Source organism: Salmo salar, chromosome 22, assembly GCF_965601325.2.
Source record: "Salmo salar chromosome 22, fSalSal1, whole genome shotgun sequence".
In the NCBI taxonomy this organism is placed as follows: domain Eukaryota; kingdom Metazoa; phylum Chordata; class Actinopteri; order Salmoniformes; family Salmonidae; genus Salmo; species Salmo salar.
The window spans coordinates 4,117,949-4,135,000 of NC_138312.1; the positions used below are offsets into that span (position 1 = coordinate 4,117,949).

The window sequence follows — 17,052 nt, forward strand, 5'->3', positions numbered from 1 at the left end:
TTTAGAAACATTGTAATTTTATTTACAATAAAAGTGACTCCAAAATGACAAATGATTTACCATTACTCTATATTGGGCACAAAATAACCTGAAACAACAAAAACAAACAGCAAATGCATTCAACAAATGTACTTAACTTTGTACTACTTTAATACCAGTGGTGGAAAAAGTACCCAATTGTCATACTTAAGTAAAAAATAACTTAATAGAAAAGTAAAAGTCACCCAGAAAAATACTACTTGAGTAAAAGTCTAAAAGTATTTGGTTTTAAATATACTTAAGTACTTTTAATTGCTAAAATTGACTTAAGTATCAAAAGTAAAAATATTAATAATTTCACATTCCTTATATTAAACAAACCAGATTTATTTTATTTTATTTTATTTATGGATAGCCAGGGGCACACTCCAACACTCAGACATTATTTACAAATGAAGCATTTGTGCTTAGTGAGTCTGCCAGATAAGAGGCAGTAGGGATGACCACGGGATGTTCTCGATGTGTGTGAATTGGACAATTTTCCTGTCCTGCAAAGCAATCGAAATGTAACGAGTACTTTTGGGTGTCAGGGAAAACGTATGGAGCAAAAAGTACACAACATTTAGGAATGTAGTGAAATAAAAGTTGTCAAAAATATAAATAGTAAAGTAAAGTACAGATACCCCAAAAACTACTTTAGTACTTTAAAGTATTTTTACACCACTGTTTAATACACATACAACACATTCAGAAAGTATTCAGACCACTTAACTATTTCCACATTTTGTTCAGTGATGCAAACTGGTGAGGGCCCAAAAAGTTGATACTTTTTTGTTGTTGCACTGAAACATGCAACAAATCTCTGCTAGGGGGAAATGCAGGTTAACTAATTAAACAACAAAGAATATGATCTACAGTCGTGGCCAAAAGTTTTGAGAATGACACAAATATTAATTTTCACAGTCTGCTGCCTCAGTTTGTATGATGGCAATTTGCATATACTCCAGAATGTTATGAAGAGTGATCAGATGAATTGCAATTAATTGCAAAGTCCCTCTTTGCCATGCAAATTAACTGAATGCCCAGAAAACATTTCCACTGCATTTCAGCCCTGCCACAAAAGGACCAGCTGATATCATGTCAGTGATTCTCTCGTTAACACAGGTGTGAGTGTTGACAAGGACAAGGCTGGAGATCAATCTGTCATGCTGATTGAGTTCGAATAACAGACTGGAAGCTTCAAAAGGATGGTGGTGCTTGGAATCATTGTTCTTCCTCTGTCAATCATGGTTACCTGCAAGGAAACACGTGCCGTCATCATTGCTTTGCACAAAACGCGCATCACAGGCAAGGATATTGCTGCCAGTTAAGATTGCACCTAAATCAACCATTTATCGGATCATCAACAACTTCAAGGAGAGTGGTTCAATTGTTGTGAAGAAGACTTCAGGGCGCCCAAGAAAGTCCAGCAAGCGCCAGGACTGTCTCCTAAAGTTGATTCAGCTGCGGGATCGGGGCACCACCAGTACAGAGCTTGCTCAGGAATGGCAGCAGGCAGGTGAGAGTGCATCTGCATGCACAGTGAGGTGAAGACTTTTGGAGGATGGCCTGGTGTCAAGAAGGGCAGCAAAGAAGCCACTTCTCTCCAGGAAAAACATCAGGGACAGACTGATATTCTGCAAAAGGTACAGGGATTGGACTGCTGAGGAATGGGGTAAAGTCATTTTCTCTGATGAATCCCCTTTCCGATTGTTTGGGGCATCCGGAAAAAGGCTTGTCCGGAGAAGACAAGGTGAGCGCTACCATCAGTCCTGTGTCATGCCAACAGTAAAGCATCCTGAGACCATTCATGTGTGGGGTTGCTTCTCAGCCAAGGGAGTGGATTCATTCACAATTTTGCCTAAGAACACAGCCATGAATAAAGAATGGTACCAACACATCCTCCGAGAGCAAATTCTCCCAACCATCCAGGAACAGTTTGGTGATGAACAATGCCTTTTCCAGCATGATGGAGCACCTTGCCATAAGGCAAAAGTGATAAGTGGCTCGGGGAACAAAACATCAATATTTTGGGTCCATGGCCAGGAAACTCCCCAGACCTTAATCCCATTGAGAACTTGTGGTCAATCCTCAAGAGGCGGGTGGACAAACAAAAACCCACAAATTCTGACAAACTCCAAGCATTGATTATGCAAGAATGGGCTGCCATCAATCAGGATGTGGCCCAGAAGTTAATTGACAGCACGCCAGGGCGGAATGCAGAGGTCTTGAAAAAGAAAGGTCAACACTGCAAATATTGACTCTTTGCATCAACTTCATGTAATTGTCAATAAAAGCCTTTGACACTTATCAAATGCTTGCAATTATACTTCAGTATTCCATAGTAACATCTGACAAATATCTGAAGACAGTGAGGCAGCAAACTTCGTGAAAATTAATGTGTCACTCTCAAAACTTTTGGCCACGACTGTACATGATCAGTCTCTGTGTGTAAAATAAAGTGGTTAATGTGAACATACCACACAGCTAAAAAATGTAAACAAAGGAATCCAATGTTATTTGTTGCCTAGACTTTACTGCAAATGACACTCAAGTCTTGAGAAAAAAAAACAACACACTAATATTGCAGTTAGCTATGACAGCCTTTATAATAGAACGCGTGTGACCACACACATCAAAAAATTGCACAAACAAACAAGCATCCCACAAGCATCCCATAGACATCGATCAAGTGCACAAGGCTACATGTGTGCAAAAGTAAAGTTCACTGAGTAAAAAAATGGAATAATCACCCCTCACAAGTGTTACTGTCAAGTTCAACACAACAAAAGCAATATCTTTGAGCTACATTGCACACTTTCTGCCTGTGGACATCTGTTCAATGTGCCAGCAGACCATGATACCCTTTGTTGGCATAACTGATCTCTTACAGGCAGAGTACACCTGGCATACACCTTTTTATCCACTGTATTGAGAAAGAGGGAAAGTGTGTGGTGTTCCTTTCACCTCTATAGTGGCATCCAGCCTAAGCCAGGCCCGGCTCCAGTGACACTTAAATATTTAACAAGCAATGCCACATTTTCACCTAATTATCTCATTCTGAAAATGAACCACATACTGTAGAGGGAAAACATTAGAGACGGTTCCAGTTTGGAGTAGGAGGCCCAGACACTGGTCTATACAATGAAAACTGTTGACACAGCAGTTGCTGTCTGCTATGTTTTATAGATATCTTTCATACAAATCTTAACCTTGTGACCATTCTATGTATCTGTTGTTCGTCATGTTGGTTGAGAGTGGTGTATCTTGGCTATAAAAGATCTTGGTACTTTTGTGTTGTCACTTTCAATAGTTCATTAGAGATGGTGCATCATTGAAAGTCAAGTGCTTTTGCAAAACTCTTATTGTCACGTCCGTTATTTGTTATATTGGTTTGGTCAGGACGTGGCAGGGGGTATTTGTTTACAATGTTTCGGGGTTTGTTGGGCTGTGTGTTTTGTAGAGGGGTGTTTGATTAGAGTGTTCCAGGGTTTTGGTTTATATTCTATGTTAGTATATTTCTATGTTCTAGTCTAGTCTTTCTAGTTCTATGTTTAGTTTATTGATTTGGCCTTCAATTGGAGGCAGCTGTTCCTCGTTGCCTCTGATTGAAGGTCCTATATAGGGGTGTTTTGGTAATGGGAATTGTGGGTAGTTGTCTCCTGTTTAGTGTCTATGCACCTGATAGGACTGTTTGTGTCTCCCTTCTTTTCACAATTAAAGAAGATGAGTATACATTTTCCCGCAACACCTTGGTCCACTCATTACGACACCAGTTAAACTACATCTTTAATAATAAGTGTAAGTATAACTGACTGGTGTGTGAAGTTTGTAACTCTCCTCATTTGGTAATGCAGAAATTAGCCACCACAGATATCAGCCCAATGAGCATGCTGAGTCTAACACAGTGGGTTGTCAAGGATTTCATACTGAAGAAAGTCGTATTGCATGCTCATGAATTTTCTGGTTGTCATACAGCTACTGCCATTTCAATGGCATTTGAGAACAGGTTTGAAACATGAACACACTATCTTTCTCCATTCGAACAACTGACTTGAGAAATAAGCTCATCAACTGCACCTGCAGCAGGCGTGATACCCTCTGTCATGGCATTGAAACGCCTGCACAACAAAACTGCCGACACAGGCTGTGAACAAGCGACTCGGTGGCATTCTCTTTACTGTGTCGCCTCGATGCTATGTACAAGGACCTCTACTTCGATGCAGACAAGAAACAGGGTTTTCGTGAAATATTACATACACAGCTAGACAAGATGGAAACGGACACCGTGACAGTGAGCACTGAGGAAGAGAGGCCAGACAGAGCTGAAACTTCACTGTTTGACATGTATGATGAAATCCTGGTTGAGAATGAAACTTTACAAATGAACAATGAAACAGCACAGCAATTAAGTGAAAGAAATAGGTTTTGATTATGTTTTACTGGTAATGGGGACATACGTAAATGCCAACAAAATAACTTTTTGGTCAGTGTGTGTGTGTGTGTAACCTTTATTTAACTAGGCAAGTCAGTTAAGAACACATTTTTATTTACAATGACGGCCTGGACAACGCTGGGCCAATTGTGCGCCACCCTATAGAACTCTCACATCCGGCTGTGATTGGTACAGCATGGATTGGTGACGCCTCTTACACTGAGATGCAGTGCCTTAGACCGTTGCGTCCATGTGTGTGTGCTAACTATTTAACTGTACTAGAATGCTTAAAAAGGCTGCAAAAATTGTAAATATCGCATTTGATTTTTTCTGCAAGGAAATATTGGCATTGGCCAAAAATGTGATATCAGTCCATCACTTAACAATACTTTCTCCCTCACCTCAAACTTCCCAAATGCCAGTTGTTTTTTGGTTACAGCTCATGAAGGAGTGGTCAGTCTTCCCACCTACCTCTTTGTTATTATGGGGGGTGATAAAAAAAAAACATACGCCCAGGCAATCGTACCACTGTGTGGCTGTTGCCTAGCATTGCACATCTGACTGACATGACACCAACGCCTTACTAACGTCTGCGCGACACCTGCACCGCGTGTTAATGAAAGTCATAATGTGCATAGTTTATATTTATTCAATCTCATCCATAAATATTAGAAACGTACAATTTCTCCAGTGCAAGCAGACATAGCCACCTTAGTGTAGCCTACAGCTTGTGTATTTCCTGTTATCGCTAATGGCCTAGGAAAGATGATGTCCAATCTATAGGTATCCGTCTTTCCCTCAACACCTCATGGCATGGTATGTTATCTTATCTCGCTGTATACAGATCTAAAATGTTGTTAGCCAATCACAGACTGTTGTTACCAGTTCCCAGTAGCCTACATCAGACAACCAATAAGAGTTGTGTCCACAGCTTTCAGTCGAATAGAGAAGTTCATATGTGCTATTCGGGAACCTTGGGATGTGCCTTCAATCGAATACAGCAGTTCATAGCCTTTTCCAGAGGGTCCGTGCTATTTGGAATCCTTGGGATGTCCTTCCTCAAGTATAAATGTAAAATGGTTACGTTTAGTGTCAGTTTAGGGTAAGGACATCCCAAGGATTCCGGATAGCAGTGACTGTTCATAGAGCGAGAGACTAGCACGGTATTTGAGAGCTCGGCGGCGACACAGACATGCATTTTATTTTTTTACAAGCTGCAGAAGCGATTTTCGCATGTCTTCCCAGATAGTTTCCTTAGAGACGATTAAAATAATAACCAAGATGTCCTTGATCCAATTAAAGAGTAAGTAGGCTATATTTAAGTTGTGATATGGTTAGGAAATATTTAGGCCTACTGTGTTAAGGCACATTTGGTTTATTTGAAAATAATGTTTTGTTCATAACGAGTTGATAATGTATTGTCAAAAGTACATAGGCAATATTATTTACTGTGTCGATAGCGGAGTAGGCTAGTGTACAATAACTCGTATTTATTTAACGGATGAATTCAATTGTAAATACACACGTGGTGCTATAGGATATAAATATTTTACATTGTAATACATTACCCCTACATGCCATTGGGTGCTGGAGCTATGGGTTTATTTTTCCACACTCACTAGTCCAACATATTCACAGTCAAACTGAATCGGGGATGCATAAATACTTTTCACTGAAGGGAAACGCAGTAGAACATGCAACTTCGATCGAAGACCTAAAATCATGCCTGACAAAATCACAACGGTATCCTAATATAGCGTGGATACAGTAGTAGCCTATTCTACAACAATGTAACTATGTGCTAGTATTATTTACCTAATTGATCAATTAAGTTGTAAATATGGAAGGGTACGCTACTTCATTCAATGATTACGGTATTGTACAAGGTAGATCCAGTAGTAGTCTATAGTCCACAATAATAATGAAATTGAATGTGCTACAGTATAATTTATTTCATTGATGAATACAATTGTAAATGGGGATGGGTAGTTTACTTCATTCAGTGAATACTGAATGTATTGCTATCTCTGGGAGTATGTTAATGAGAGCTTTTCAGCTGTTGAACTATGGCAATGTCAAACTAAATCTCTTTCTTTTAATCAAGATGTGATGAGCCAGATTAACCAATCAGCTTCACTGCAGCTGCTCAATCCACCACCCCCTTACTCCCTCCACAAGTAACCATATCCTCTTCTCCTGTTCAACAACTTTGCCATCACACTAACAATAACTGTACATATACCCCTGTGCCCATCTCAATGCAACATGATCTAAGGCCTCAACTGGATGCCTAAAATGTGAGAAATGCAAGCAAGATGCTAAAGTAGTGTGTGTGTGTGTGTGTGTGTGTGTGTGTGTGTGTGTGTGTGTGTGTGTGTGTGTGTGTGTGACATGAGAAGATGGCAAAGGAGATGAGAGTGAGAGCATACAGTATGAAAATAAAATCTAAAATGTGGGGTGCCTCGTGTCTCCTTTTGAGGATACTAGTCACCCCTAGTGGAGGCAATTGGAACACTGCAATTTAAGTCTGGGCAGAGGTTGACAAAAACCTTCAAAGCTGGTGATTCTATGTTGCGTGTCATCTTGAATACCAGGTAGATGTTTGTGTACAGAATTAAATGGTGTAAACTGAACAGGCTAAACTTGTTGAGTACACTCTTTGAGAAAGGGGTTCCAACAGGGTTCTTTGGCTGTCACCAAAGGAGAAAACGTTTGGGTTCCTACCTAGACACAGAAGGGGTTCTACCTGGAACCAAAAAGGGTTCTCCTATGGTGACAGCGGAAGAATCCTGTTAATTTGTAGATAGATATAAAGGTACTAAGTGTAGGCCTATATTTCAGTGGTGGTTCTATGGTTTTCTGTAAAATATCTAATTCACTGGTGGTGAGTTAAGACAGTATTTCTGATTATGACACATCCACACTTTTAGCACACATTTGCAAGCAGGCAAAGTAACCTGTGTGTGCTGAGGCATGTGTGATCACTCAACATTGGCTGGACCAAAAAAAAGACACGCTTGGGGCTACCGAGTGGCGCAGCAGTCTAAGGCACTGCATCTCAATGTTAGAGGCGTCACTACAGACCCTGGTTCGTTTCCAGGCTGCATCACAACCGGCCGTGATTAGGATTCCCAAAGGGCAGCGCACAATTGGCCCAGCGTCGTCCGGGTTAGGGTTTGGCCGGGGTAGGTCGTCATTGCAAATAAGAATTTGTTGTTAACCGACGTGCATAGTTAAAACTTAAATAAAATAAAAATGTAAACATGCAAATGAAAGATAACGTGTCTAACTTGCACCGTTATGCAATTATTAGGAGACTAGATGCACATAGCTAATCCTGGCTACCAATGTTCTAGCATTAATTTACTGAGGCAAGCAGATCAGAGATGTCAAGGTGGTACCCAAGCATATGCCATGTGTATATGGGACACGGACACACTTGAGGTTTTATTTTGCATTAAATGTATATAATTACTGTCGGTAGGGGGACTGTGACGTCAATGGAGTACATTAGTGAGATCTTTGACATTTCTTCATTCTTGGAGAATGACTAGTTCTGAAAACGAACATTTCTGTCTCATCATTTTACCTATTAATTCAGGTATGTAATGTGCAAAAGTGCAATATGACTCAAAATATTGAGGTAACATGGCTAATTACATAGTCCATGAGTTTGATGATGTTTAAAGGCAATTGAAGGGAGTTTTAACCGACTGAAAAACTGGTTGGCATTTTCCCCATTGCAAGTAATGGAGGTTGGCTAGGTTGATAACGGTTTACATGAAAGGGATTAACGTGGCATCCGAACTTTCTGTACTATTTTCAACGTAGGCGTTATCTACATAGGCGTACAGAGGCCCATTCTCAGCAACCATCACTCCTGGGTTCCAATGGCACGTTGTGTTAGCTAATCTAAGTTTATCATTTTAAAAGGCTAATTGATCATTACAAAAACCCTTTCCAGAGCGCGCACTGATGCTGTAACTAGCAAATGTGCTGTCTTTTCTCTCTTCATTCGCGTGCTGCATTCTGTATGTGAACGACTAACTGAGCCTTGGATACAGCCAGTATTGCACCAAATGGGCAGCACTCTTTTGCATACAACACCCCCCCCCCCCAAAACTTATCTCATCAGATCTACACGAATTACATAGGTCACTTATTTTGGATTCAAAATACGTGACCTACATGATTCGTGTAGATCCGAAGAGATAAGTTTGGGGGGGGGGGGGGTGTTGTATGCAAAAGAGTGCTGCCCATTTGGCGCAATACTGGCTATATCCAAGGCTCTGCCAAACATTCAAATAACAACAGAATGCAGCACGTGACTGAAGAGAGAAGACTAGTTTGCATCCCTGTCCTAGTTACGTTACAGCCTTATTCTAAATTATATTTTCCTCAGCAATCTACACGCAATACCCCATAATGTCAAAGCGAACAGGTTTAGATTTTTTTGCAAATGTATGAAAACAAATACCTTATTTACATAAGTATTCAGACCCTTTGCTATACGTGTCGAAATTGAGCTCAGGTGCATCCTGTTTTCATTGACCATGCTTGAGATGTTTCTACAACTTCATTTGAGTCCACCTGTGGTAAATTCAATTGATCGGACATGATTTGGAAAGGCACAAACCTGTCTATACAAGGTCCCACAGTTGACTACGCATGTCAGAGCAAAAATCAAGCCATGAGGTTGAAGGAATTGTCCGTAGAGCTCCGAGACAGGATTGTGTCGAGGCACAGATCTGGGGAAGGGTACCAAAACATTTCTGCAGCATTGACGGTCCCCAAGAACACAGTGGCCTCCATCATTCTTAAAATGGAAGAAGTTTGGAACTAGAGGTCAACCGATTATGATTTTTCAACGCCGATACCGATTATTTTTTGGGGGGGGGGGGGGGGGGGTCAAAAAAACCTGGTGTCGATTAATCGGCTTATTTTTTTTAATTATTTGTATTTTTTTTATTTGTAATAATGACAATTACAACAATACTGAATGAACACATATTTTAAATTAATATAATACATCAATAAAATCAATTTAGCCTCAAATAAATAATGAAACATGTTCAATTTGGTTTAAATAATGCAAAAACAAAGTGTTGGAGAAGAAAGTAAAAGTGCATTATGTGCCATGTAAGAAAGCTAATGTTCCTTGCTCAGAACATATGAAAGCTGGTGGTTCCTTTTAACCTTTTGGGGGTAGGGGGCAGTATTTACACGGCCGGATAAAAAAAACGTACCCGATTTAATCTGGTTATTACTACTGCCCAGAAACTAGAATATGCATATAATTATTGGCTTTGGATAGAAAACACCCTAAAGTTTCTAAAACTGTTTGAATGGTGTCTGTGTATAACAGAACTCATATGGCAGGCAAAAACCTGAGAAGATTCTGTACAGGAAGTGCCCTCTCTGACCATTCCTTGAGCTTCTTGACTCTCTTTATTGAAGACTGAGGATCTTTGCTGTAACGTGACACTTCCTACGGCTCCCAGAAGGCGGGAAAAAGCTGAATGATGTAATTCCAGCCACTGGCTGAAAAACATTAGCGCTTTTGGCAAGTGCTCTATCAGAGGACAATGAGCTGAGGCGCGTGCACGAGTCGACCCCATGTTTTTATTTTCTTTCGTCTTTGAACCTAAACACGCTTTCCCGGTCGGAATATTGTTGCTTTTTTACGAGAAAAATGGCATAAAAATTGATTTTAAACAGCGGTTGACATGCATCGAAGTACGGTAATGGAATATTTAGAAATGTTTTGTTCTTTACCATTCGGATAGTGTCTTGAACGCACAAACAAAACAGAGGATATTTGAACATAACTATGGATTATTTTGAACCAAACCAACATTTGTTATTGAAGTAGAAGTCCTGGGAGTGCATTCTGACGAAGACGGCAAAGGTAATAACATTTTTCTTATAGTAAATCTGATTTTGGTGAGTGCTAAACTTGGTGGGTGTCTAAATAGCTAGCCCTGTGATGCCGGGCTATCTACTGAGAATATTGCAAAATGTGCTTTCACCGAAAAGCTATTTTAAAATCGGACATAGCGAGTGCATAGAGGAGTTCTGTGTCTATAATTCTTAAAATAATTGTTTTTTGTGAACGTTTATCGCGAGTAATTTAGTAAATTCACCGGAAGTTTGCGGGGGCTATGCTAGTTCTGAACGTCACATGCTAATGTAAAAAGCTGGTTTTTGATATAAATATGAACTTGATTGAACAAAACATGCATGTATTGTATAACATAATGTCCTAGGGTTGTCATCTGATGAAGATTATCAAAGGTTAGTGCTGCATTTAGCTGTGGTTTGGGTTTATGTGACATTATATGCTAGCTTGAAAAATGGGTGTCTGATTATTTCTGGCTGGGTACTCTGCTGACATAATCTAATGTTTTGCTTTCGTTGTAAAGCCTTTTTGAAATCGGACAGTGTGGTTAGATTAACGAGAGTCGTCTTTAAAATGGTGTAAAATAGTTATATGTTTGAGAAATTGAAGTAATAGCATTTCTAAGGTATTGGAATAACGCGCCACGGGATTCAACTGGCTGTTGAGTAGGTGGGACGATTTCGTCCCGCCGACCCTAGAGAGGTTAACATGAGTCTTCAATATTCCCAGGTAAGAAGTTTTAGGTTGTAGTTATAGGAATTATAGGACTATTTCTCTCTATACAATTTGTATTTCATATACCTTTGACAATTGGATGTTCTTATAGGCACTTTAGTATTGCCAGTGTAACAGTATAGCTTCCGTCCCTCTCCTCGCTCCTACCTGGGCTCGAACCAGGAACACATTGACAACAGCCACCCTCCAAGCAGCGTTACCCATGTAGAGCAAGGGAAACTACTCCTCCAAGAATCAGAGCGAGTGACGTTTGAAACGCTATTAGCACGCACCTGGCTAACTAGCTAGCCATTTCACATGGGTTACACCAGCCTAACCTTGGGAGTTGATAGGCTTGAAGTCATAAACAGCGCAATGCATTGCGAAGGGCCTCTGGCAAAATGCACGAAAGTGCTATTTTGAATGAATGCTTACGAGCCTGCTGCTGCCTACCATCGCTCAGTCAGACTGCTCTATCAAATCATAGACTTAATTATAACATAATAACACACAGAAACACGAGCCTTAGGTCATTAGTATGGTCGAATCCGGAAACTATCACGTTTATTCTTTCAGTGAAATACGGAACCGTTCCGTATTTTATCTAACGGGTGGCATCCATAAGTCTAAATGTTCCTGTTACATTGCACAACCTTCAATGTTATGTCATAATTACGTAAAATTCTGGCAAATTAGTTCACAACGAGCCAGGCGGCCCAAACTGTTGCATATACCCTGAGTGCAATGAACGGAAGAGAAGTGACAATTTCACCTGGTTAATATTGCCTGCTAACCTGGATTTCTTTTAGCTAAATATGCAGGTTTAAAAATATATACTTCTGTGTATTGATTTTAAGAAAAGGCATTGATGTTTATGGTTAGGTACAGTCGTGCAATGATTGTGCTTTTATCGCAAATGCGCTTTTGTTAAATCATCCCCCGTTTGGCGAAGTCGGCTGTCTTTGTTAGGAAGAAAGTCTTCACAGTTCGCAACTAGCGAGGCGGCCCAAACTGCTGCATATACCCTGACTCTGTTGCAGAGGTGACACATTTTCCCTAGCTAAAAGAAATTAATGTTAGCAGGCAATATTAACTAAAATATATACTTGTGTATTGATTTTAAGACATAGATGTTTATGGTTAGGTACAAGTTGGAGCAACGACAGACCTTTTTCGCGAATGCGCACTGCATCGATTATATGCAACGCAGGACAGGCTAGATAAACTAGTAATATCATCAACCATGTGTAGTTAACTAGTGATTATGATTGCTTGATTGATTGTTTTTATAAGATAAGTTTAATGCTAGCTAGCAACTTACCTTGGCTTCTTACTGCATTCGCGTAACAGGCAGGCTCCTCGTGGAGTGCAATGTAAGGCAGGTGGTTAGAGCGTTGGACTAGTTAACCTTAAGGTTGCATCCCAAGCTGACAAGGTAAAAATCTGTCATTCTGCCCCTGAACAAGGCAGTTAACCCACCGTTCCTAGGGCGTCATTGAAAATAAGAATGTGTTCTTAACTGACTTGCCTAGTTAAAAAATATTTATAATAAATGTTTTTAAAAATCGGTGGCCAAAAATACCGATTACCGATTGTTATGAAAACTTGAAATCGGCCCTAATTAAATCGCCATTCCGATTAATCGGTCAACCTCTATTTGGAACTACCAATACTCTTCCTAGAGATGGCCGCCCGGCCAAACTGAGCAATCGGGGGAGAAGAGCCTTGGTCAGGGAGGTGACCGAGAAACTGATGGTCACTCTGGCAGAGCTCCAGAGTTTCTCTGTGGAGATGGGAGAACCTTCCAGAAGGACAACAATCTCTGCAGCACTCCACCAATCAGGCCTTTATGGTAGAGTGGCCAGATGGAAGCAGCTCCTCAGTAAAAGGCACATGACAGCCCGCTAGAGTTTGCCAAAAGGCACCTAAAGAGACACAGACCATGAGAAACAAGATTCTCTCGTCTGATGAAACCAACCTTCAACACTTTGGCCTGAATGCCAAGCATCACATCTGGAGGAAACCTGGCACCATCCCTATAGTGAAGGATGGTGATTGCAACATCATGCTTTGGCGATGTTTTTCAGTGGCAGGGACTGGGAGACTAGTCAGGATCAAGGGAAAGATGAACGGAGCAAAGTACAGAGAGATCCTTGATGAAAACCTGCTCCGGAGTGCTCAGGACAACAACCCTAAGCACACAGCCAAGACAACGCAGGAGTGGCTTCGGGACAAGTCTCGGAATGGTCTTGAGTGGCCCAGCCCGAGCCCGGACTTGAACCAGATCGAACATCTCTGGAGAGACTTGAAAGTAGCTGTGCAGCGACGCCCCTCATCCAACCTGACAGACCTTGGGAGGATCTGTAGAGAAGAATGGGAGAAACTCCCCAAATACAGGTGTGCCAAACTAATAGCGTCATACCCAAGAAGACTCAATGCTGTAATCACTGTCAAAGGTGCTTTAACAAAGTACTGAGTACTTATATAAATGTGATATTTCGGTGATATTTTTTATACAATGTAGCAATTTTAGAATAAGGCTGTGACGTAACAAAATGTGGAAAAAGTAAATGCAATGTACGTGAATTTGTCGCAATACTTTTGGTCCCCTAATTTGGGGAGACTATGTACAAAAAGTTCTGTAATTTCTCAATGGTTCACCCTCAAATTAAAAAACGTATCATTTTAAAATCCGATGTGCTGGAGTACAGAGCCAAAGCAACAAAAAATGTGTCGCTGTCCCAATACTTTTGGAGCTCACTGTATACAAAGAAAATCCAGAAATCATCCTTCATAGTATAACCTAGTCCTAGATCTGTTTGTGCTGGCATGACGATGGGACGATGACAATAGGAGTTGGCAAGACAGCACAAACAGATATGTGACCAGGCGATCATAGCAGTCACTCACCCCATTGAGGCTGCCCTTGCGATTAATGTCCTGCAGCACAGCCTTGTCTAGACCCAGCTTCAGACTGGCTTTATCAAACATCTCCCTCTCATAGGAGTTCCTGGTGATCAGCCTGTACACTTTCACTGCTTTACTCTGGCCGATGCGGTGGCAGCGAGCTTGGGCCTGGCAGGGACACAAACAGAGCAGTTTCACACACACGGCTTGAAACAGTTGTTATTTTACACTGGCATTCAAAGTTTCAAGTTTTAAAGTCACGTGCACAAGTACAGTGAAATGCCTTTCTTGCAAGCACTAAATCCAACAACGCAGTAATCAATATCAATGTAGTACAACAACAAAACGTAGAATAAAAATATGAACATTGTGAGTAATCTTTTTCCTATATACCATTTCATACTGCATGCCCACATGAAATAGCTATTATACCATTTCATACAGTATGAGTGCGAGTGCATACACATACAGTGGTGTCCCCAGAGGGAATCAAACCAACAATCCTGACATTGCAAGCGCCATGCACTATCAACTGAGCCACACAGGACAACATGAAAGCATGAAATCAGGAAATGAGTATAACACTTCTTAGTCCAGTACTAGGTGTAGTCAAGGTCCGGAAAGTGGTGCTGAACTTTGTGTTGACTAACCTGTAGGTCGTTCTGGGGGTTCCAGTCCGAGTCGAAGATGATGCAGGTGTCTGCAGCGGTCAGGTTGATGCCCAGGCCCCCAGCACGGGTACACAGCAGGAACACAAAGCGGTCCGAGTCCACCTTACAGAACCTGTCGATCGCTGCCTGGCGCAGGTTACCCCGCACTCTGCCGTCGATGCGCTCATAGGTGTACCTAGAACCACACATAACTTATGAACATACTGTAGCAACCTCAACCGAACAACCTCGTCAAGAGGATTGCATCTCTTGGCATAACGGTGAAGGTGTTGGGCTGACAGTCGCTGGACCCAGGTTTGAGTACTGGTCGGGTTACCCCCGAATTCGCTACAATACATACAGTACATATTATGTATTCAAACATTCATTCATACTGTGTTTTCATTTAGATTCTTTTGTTGTTGCATATTCATATTGTATCTCCAATTAAAATGCTTGGTCACCATATCAATATACACTATATGTTCCAGTTAATAAATATAAAATCCCCTATGGATCATAAATATCCTGTAAAAATGTGTGTCTAACACAGATGTATCATTATGTCATAAAGTGACAGCCATTAATGTTATACACATGCGCCTTTCCTGTTGTTCTTGGAACTGTCCAGCAAAATCATATATTTGTCCCTACTTGATAAACTCAACACAATTGCAGTCTTAGTCCGACTCTTTTTAGACTAGAGCAGAGGGTGAGGGGGATTGTGATGTGCGCACACAGAGCAGAGCTTTAGCCCAGTCCAGCAGCCCCAGACCCATCCCCAGTCACGCTCTCAACTCTATCCTCAGCCCTAACCTCCTCTGGATGAGGTAGTCCTCCAGGATGTCCAGGCAGCGCACCATCTGGGAGAAGACCAGCACCTTGTGGCCGCCAGCAATCAGCTTCGGCAGCAGCTTGTCAATAAGCACCAGCTTCCCCGCTGCCTGAATCATGGCCTGGAGCTGGAAGTCCCAAGCATCAGGGCTGTGCGTTTTCCTGAAGCTATCCAGGATCTTCTCCTCCGCACCTGGACATGTCCAGAGAAGATAAGGGAGAAAAAAGGTCTACTTAAAATGCATTGTAGAGAGCCTTGTGAAGATCAGAAGAAAAAAATAAATCGGTACGAAGCCATTTCCATAATGCTGCTTATAAAGTCAGGGTGGAATTAAACTGAGTCCATATATAAAGGACTCTACAGGACTATGGATGCTAGAAGGAATACAGGTCAGGTGTTACCAGATTCGTTCAGCCGTCGACTCATTTTATAATTAACATTTTATTATGAACTATGAACATTTGTAGAGCGTGTGTGTGTACGTGTGATGCATGCTTTCATGTGTGTATCCACACGTCACCTTTGATCAGGTAGGGGTGGTTGCAGCACTTGCGCAGCTCCATCATGGTGTTGATGAGGTTGGGCATGTTGTGCTGGTTGGCCCCCTTGGCCAGGAAGGTGAAGTTCTTTTCCAGGATGGCCCGGTAGTACTTCTTCTGCATGTTGGTGAGCTCCACCTCGATGATGGTCTCCTCCTTGGGCGCCAGGTTCTTCTCCACGTCATCCTTCAGCCGCCGCAGCATCATGGGCTTCAGGATGGCCTGAAGCTTCTTCACCTGGAGGAAGATGAGAGCAGGGTTGGTGTAAATTCCATTTCCAATTCAGTCAATTCTGGATGTACATAAATTGACTGAATTAAATTAAAATTGACCCCGACCCTGGGGGAAGAGGACAGAGGTGGTCAGGATCTGATAGTCTGCAGTATGAGACTTAGCAATATGTTAAGTTTAGACTTAACAAAACAATTGTCTGTTTAGTCTGGGCTGGACAACCAAGCGGCAAGTAGCCTAGCAGTTAAGAGCGTTGGGCCAGTAACCGAAAAGGTTGCTGGTTTGAATTCCCGAGTGAACTAGGTGAAAAATCTGTCGATATGCCCTTGAGCAAGGCACTTAACCTTAATTGCTCCTGTAAGTCCCTTTGGATAAGGCAGTCTGCTAAATTATTAGAATGAATGTATAAAATTGCCGTAGACACAATAATAACTTACAGTGGTGCTACTCATAACAATATGTTTAAATTATCTGCAGAAGCAACAATTTGATAACACGGATTCAACAACTGCTTAATGATGTAAAGTGAAGACTTTGTTTTGTTCAGTAGCATTTTAGCTGTCATTAAGTGTATGATACAACGCTTAAAAGGAAATTGCTGAGGGGTATCTATGAGAAAGAATCAACATTCCCATAGAATCCTATATATTCCAATGGCAAGTTTCCTATACATTCCTGTAAATTCCCAAGGAAAGTTACCCACTTTTCCCGACAGTTTTTCCCCCCTAAAAGGGTACCCCTGAGAATATCACCTGTTCCTCAGTCTTCAGATCTCCAAACTCCTCCAAGAAGAGGCTCTCTGAGGGAAACTGTAGGGGCTCCAG

General features: G+C 41.4%; 1 protein-coding gene across 9 annotated transcripts in view; it reads right to left on the minus strand.

The window, feature by feature from the left end:
- LOC106582632 (ATP-dependent chromatin remodeler CHD6) overlaps nt 1–17,052 on the minus strand; it is a 117,080-nt gene that overhangs the window by 33,956 nt on the left and 66,072 nt on the right. For all 9 annotated transcript variants that reach the window (XR_001323356.3, XM_014165873.3, XM_014165874.3 and 6 more), the window contains 5 exons: nt 16,981–17,052; nt 15,979–16,234; nt 15,440–15,650; nt 14,624–14,819; nt 13,977–14,141 (listed from right to left, as the gene is read on the minus strand). The exon at nt 16,981–17,052 is cut by the window's right edge and continues 72 nt beyond it. Coding sequence is in view for 8 of the 9 variants with exons in the window: in XM_014165873.3 (XP_014021348.1) it covers nt 13,977–14,141; nt 14,624–14,819; nt 15,440–15,650; nt 15,979–16,234; nt 16,981–17,052 (900 nt within the window). In the remaining variant the exon portion in view is untranslated. The remainder of the gene's footprint in view (nt 1–13,976; nt 14,142–14,623; nt 14,820–15,439; nt 15,651–15,978; nt 16,235–16,980) is intronic.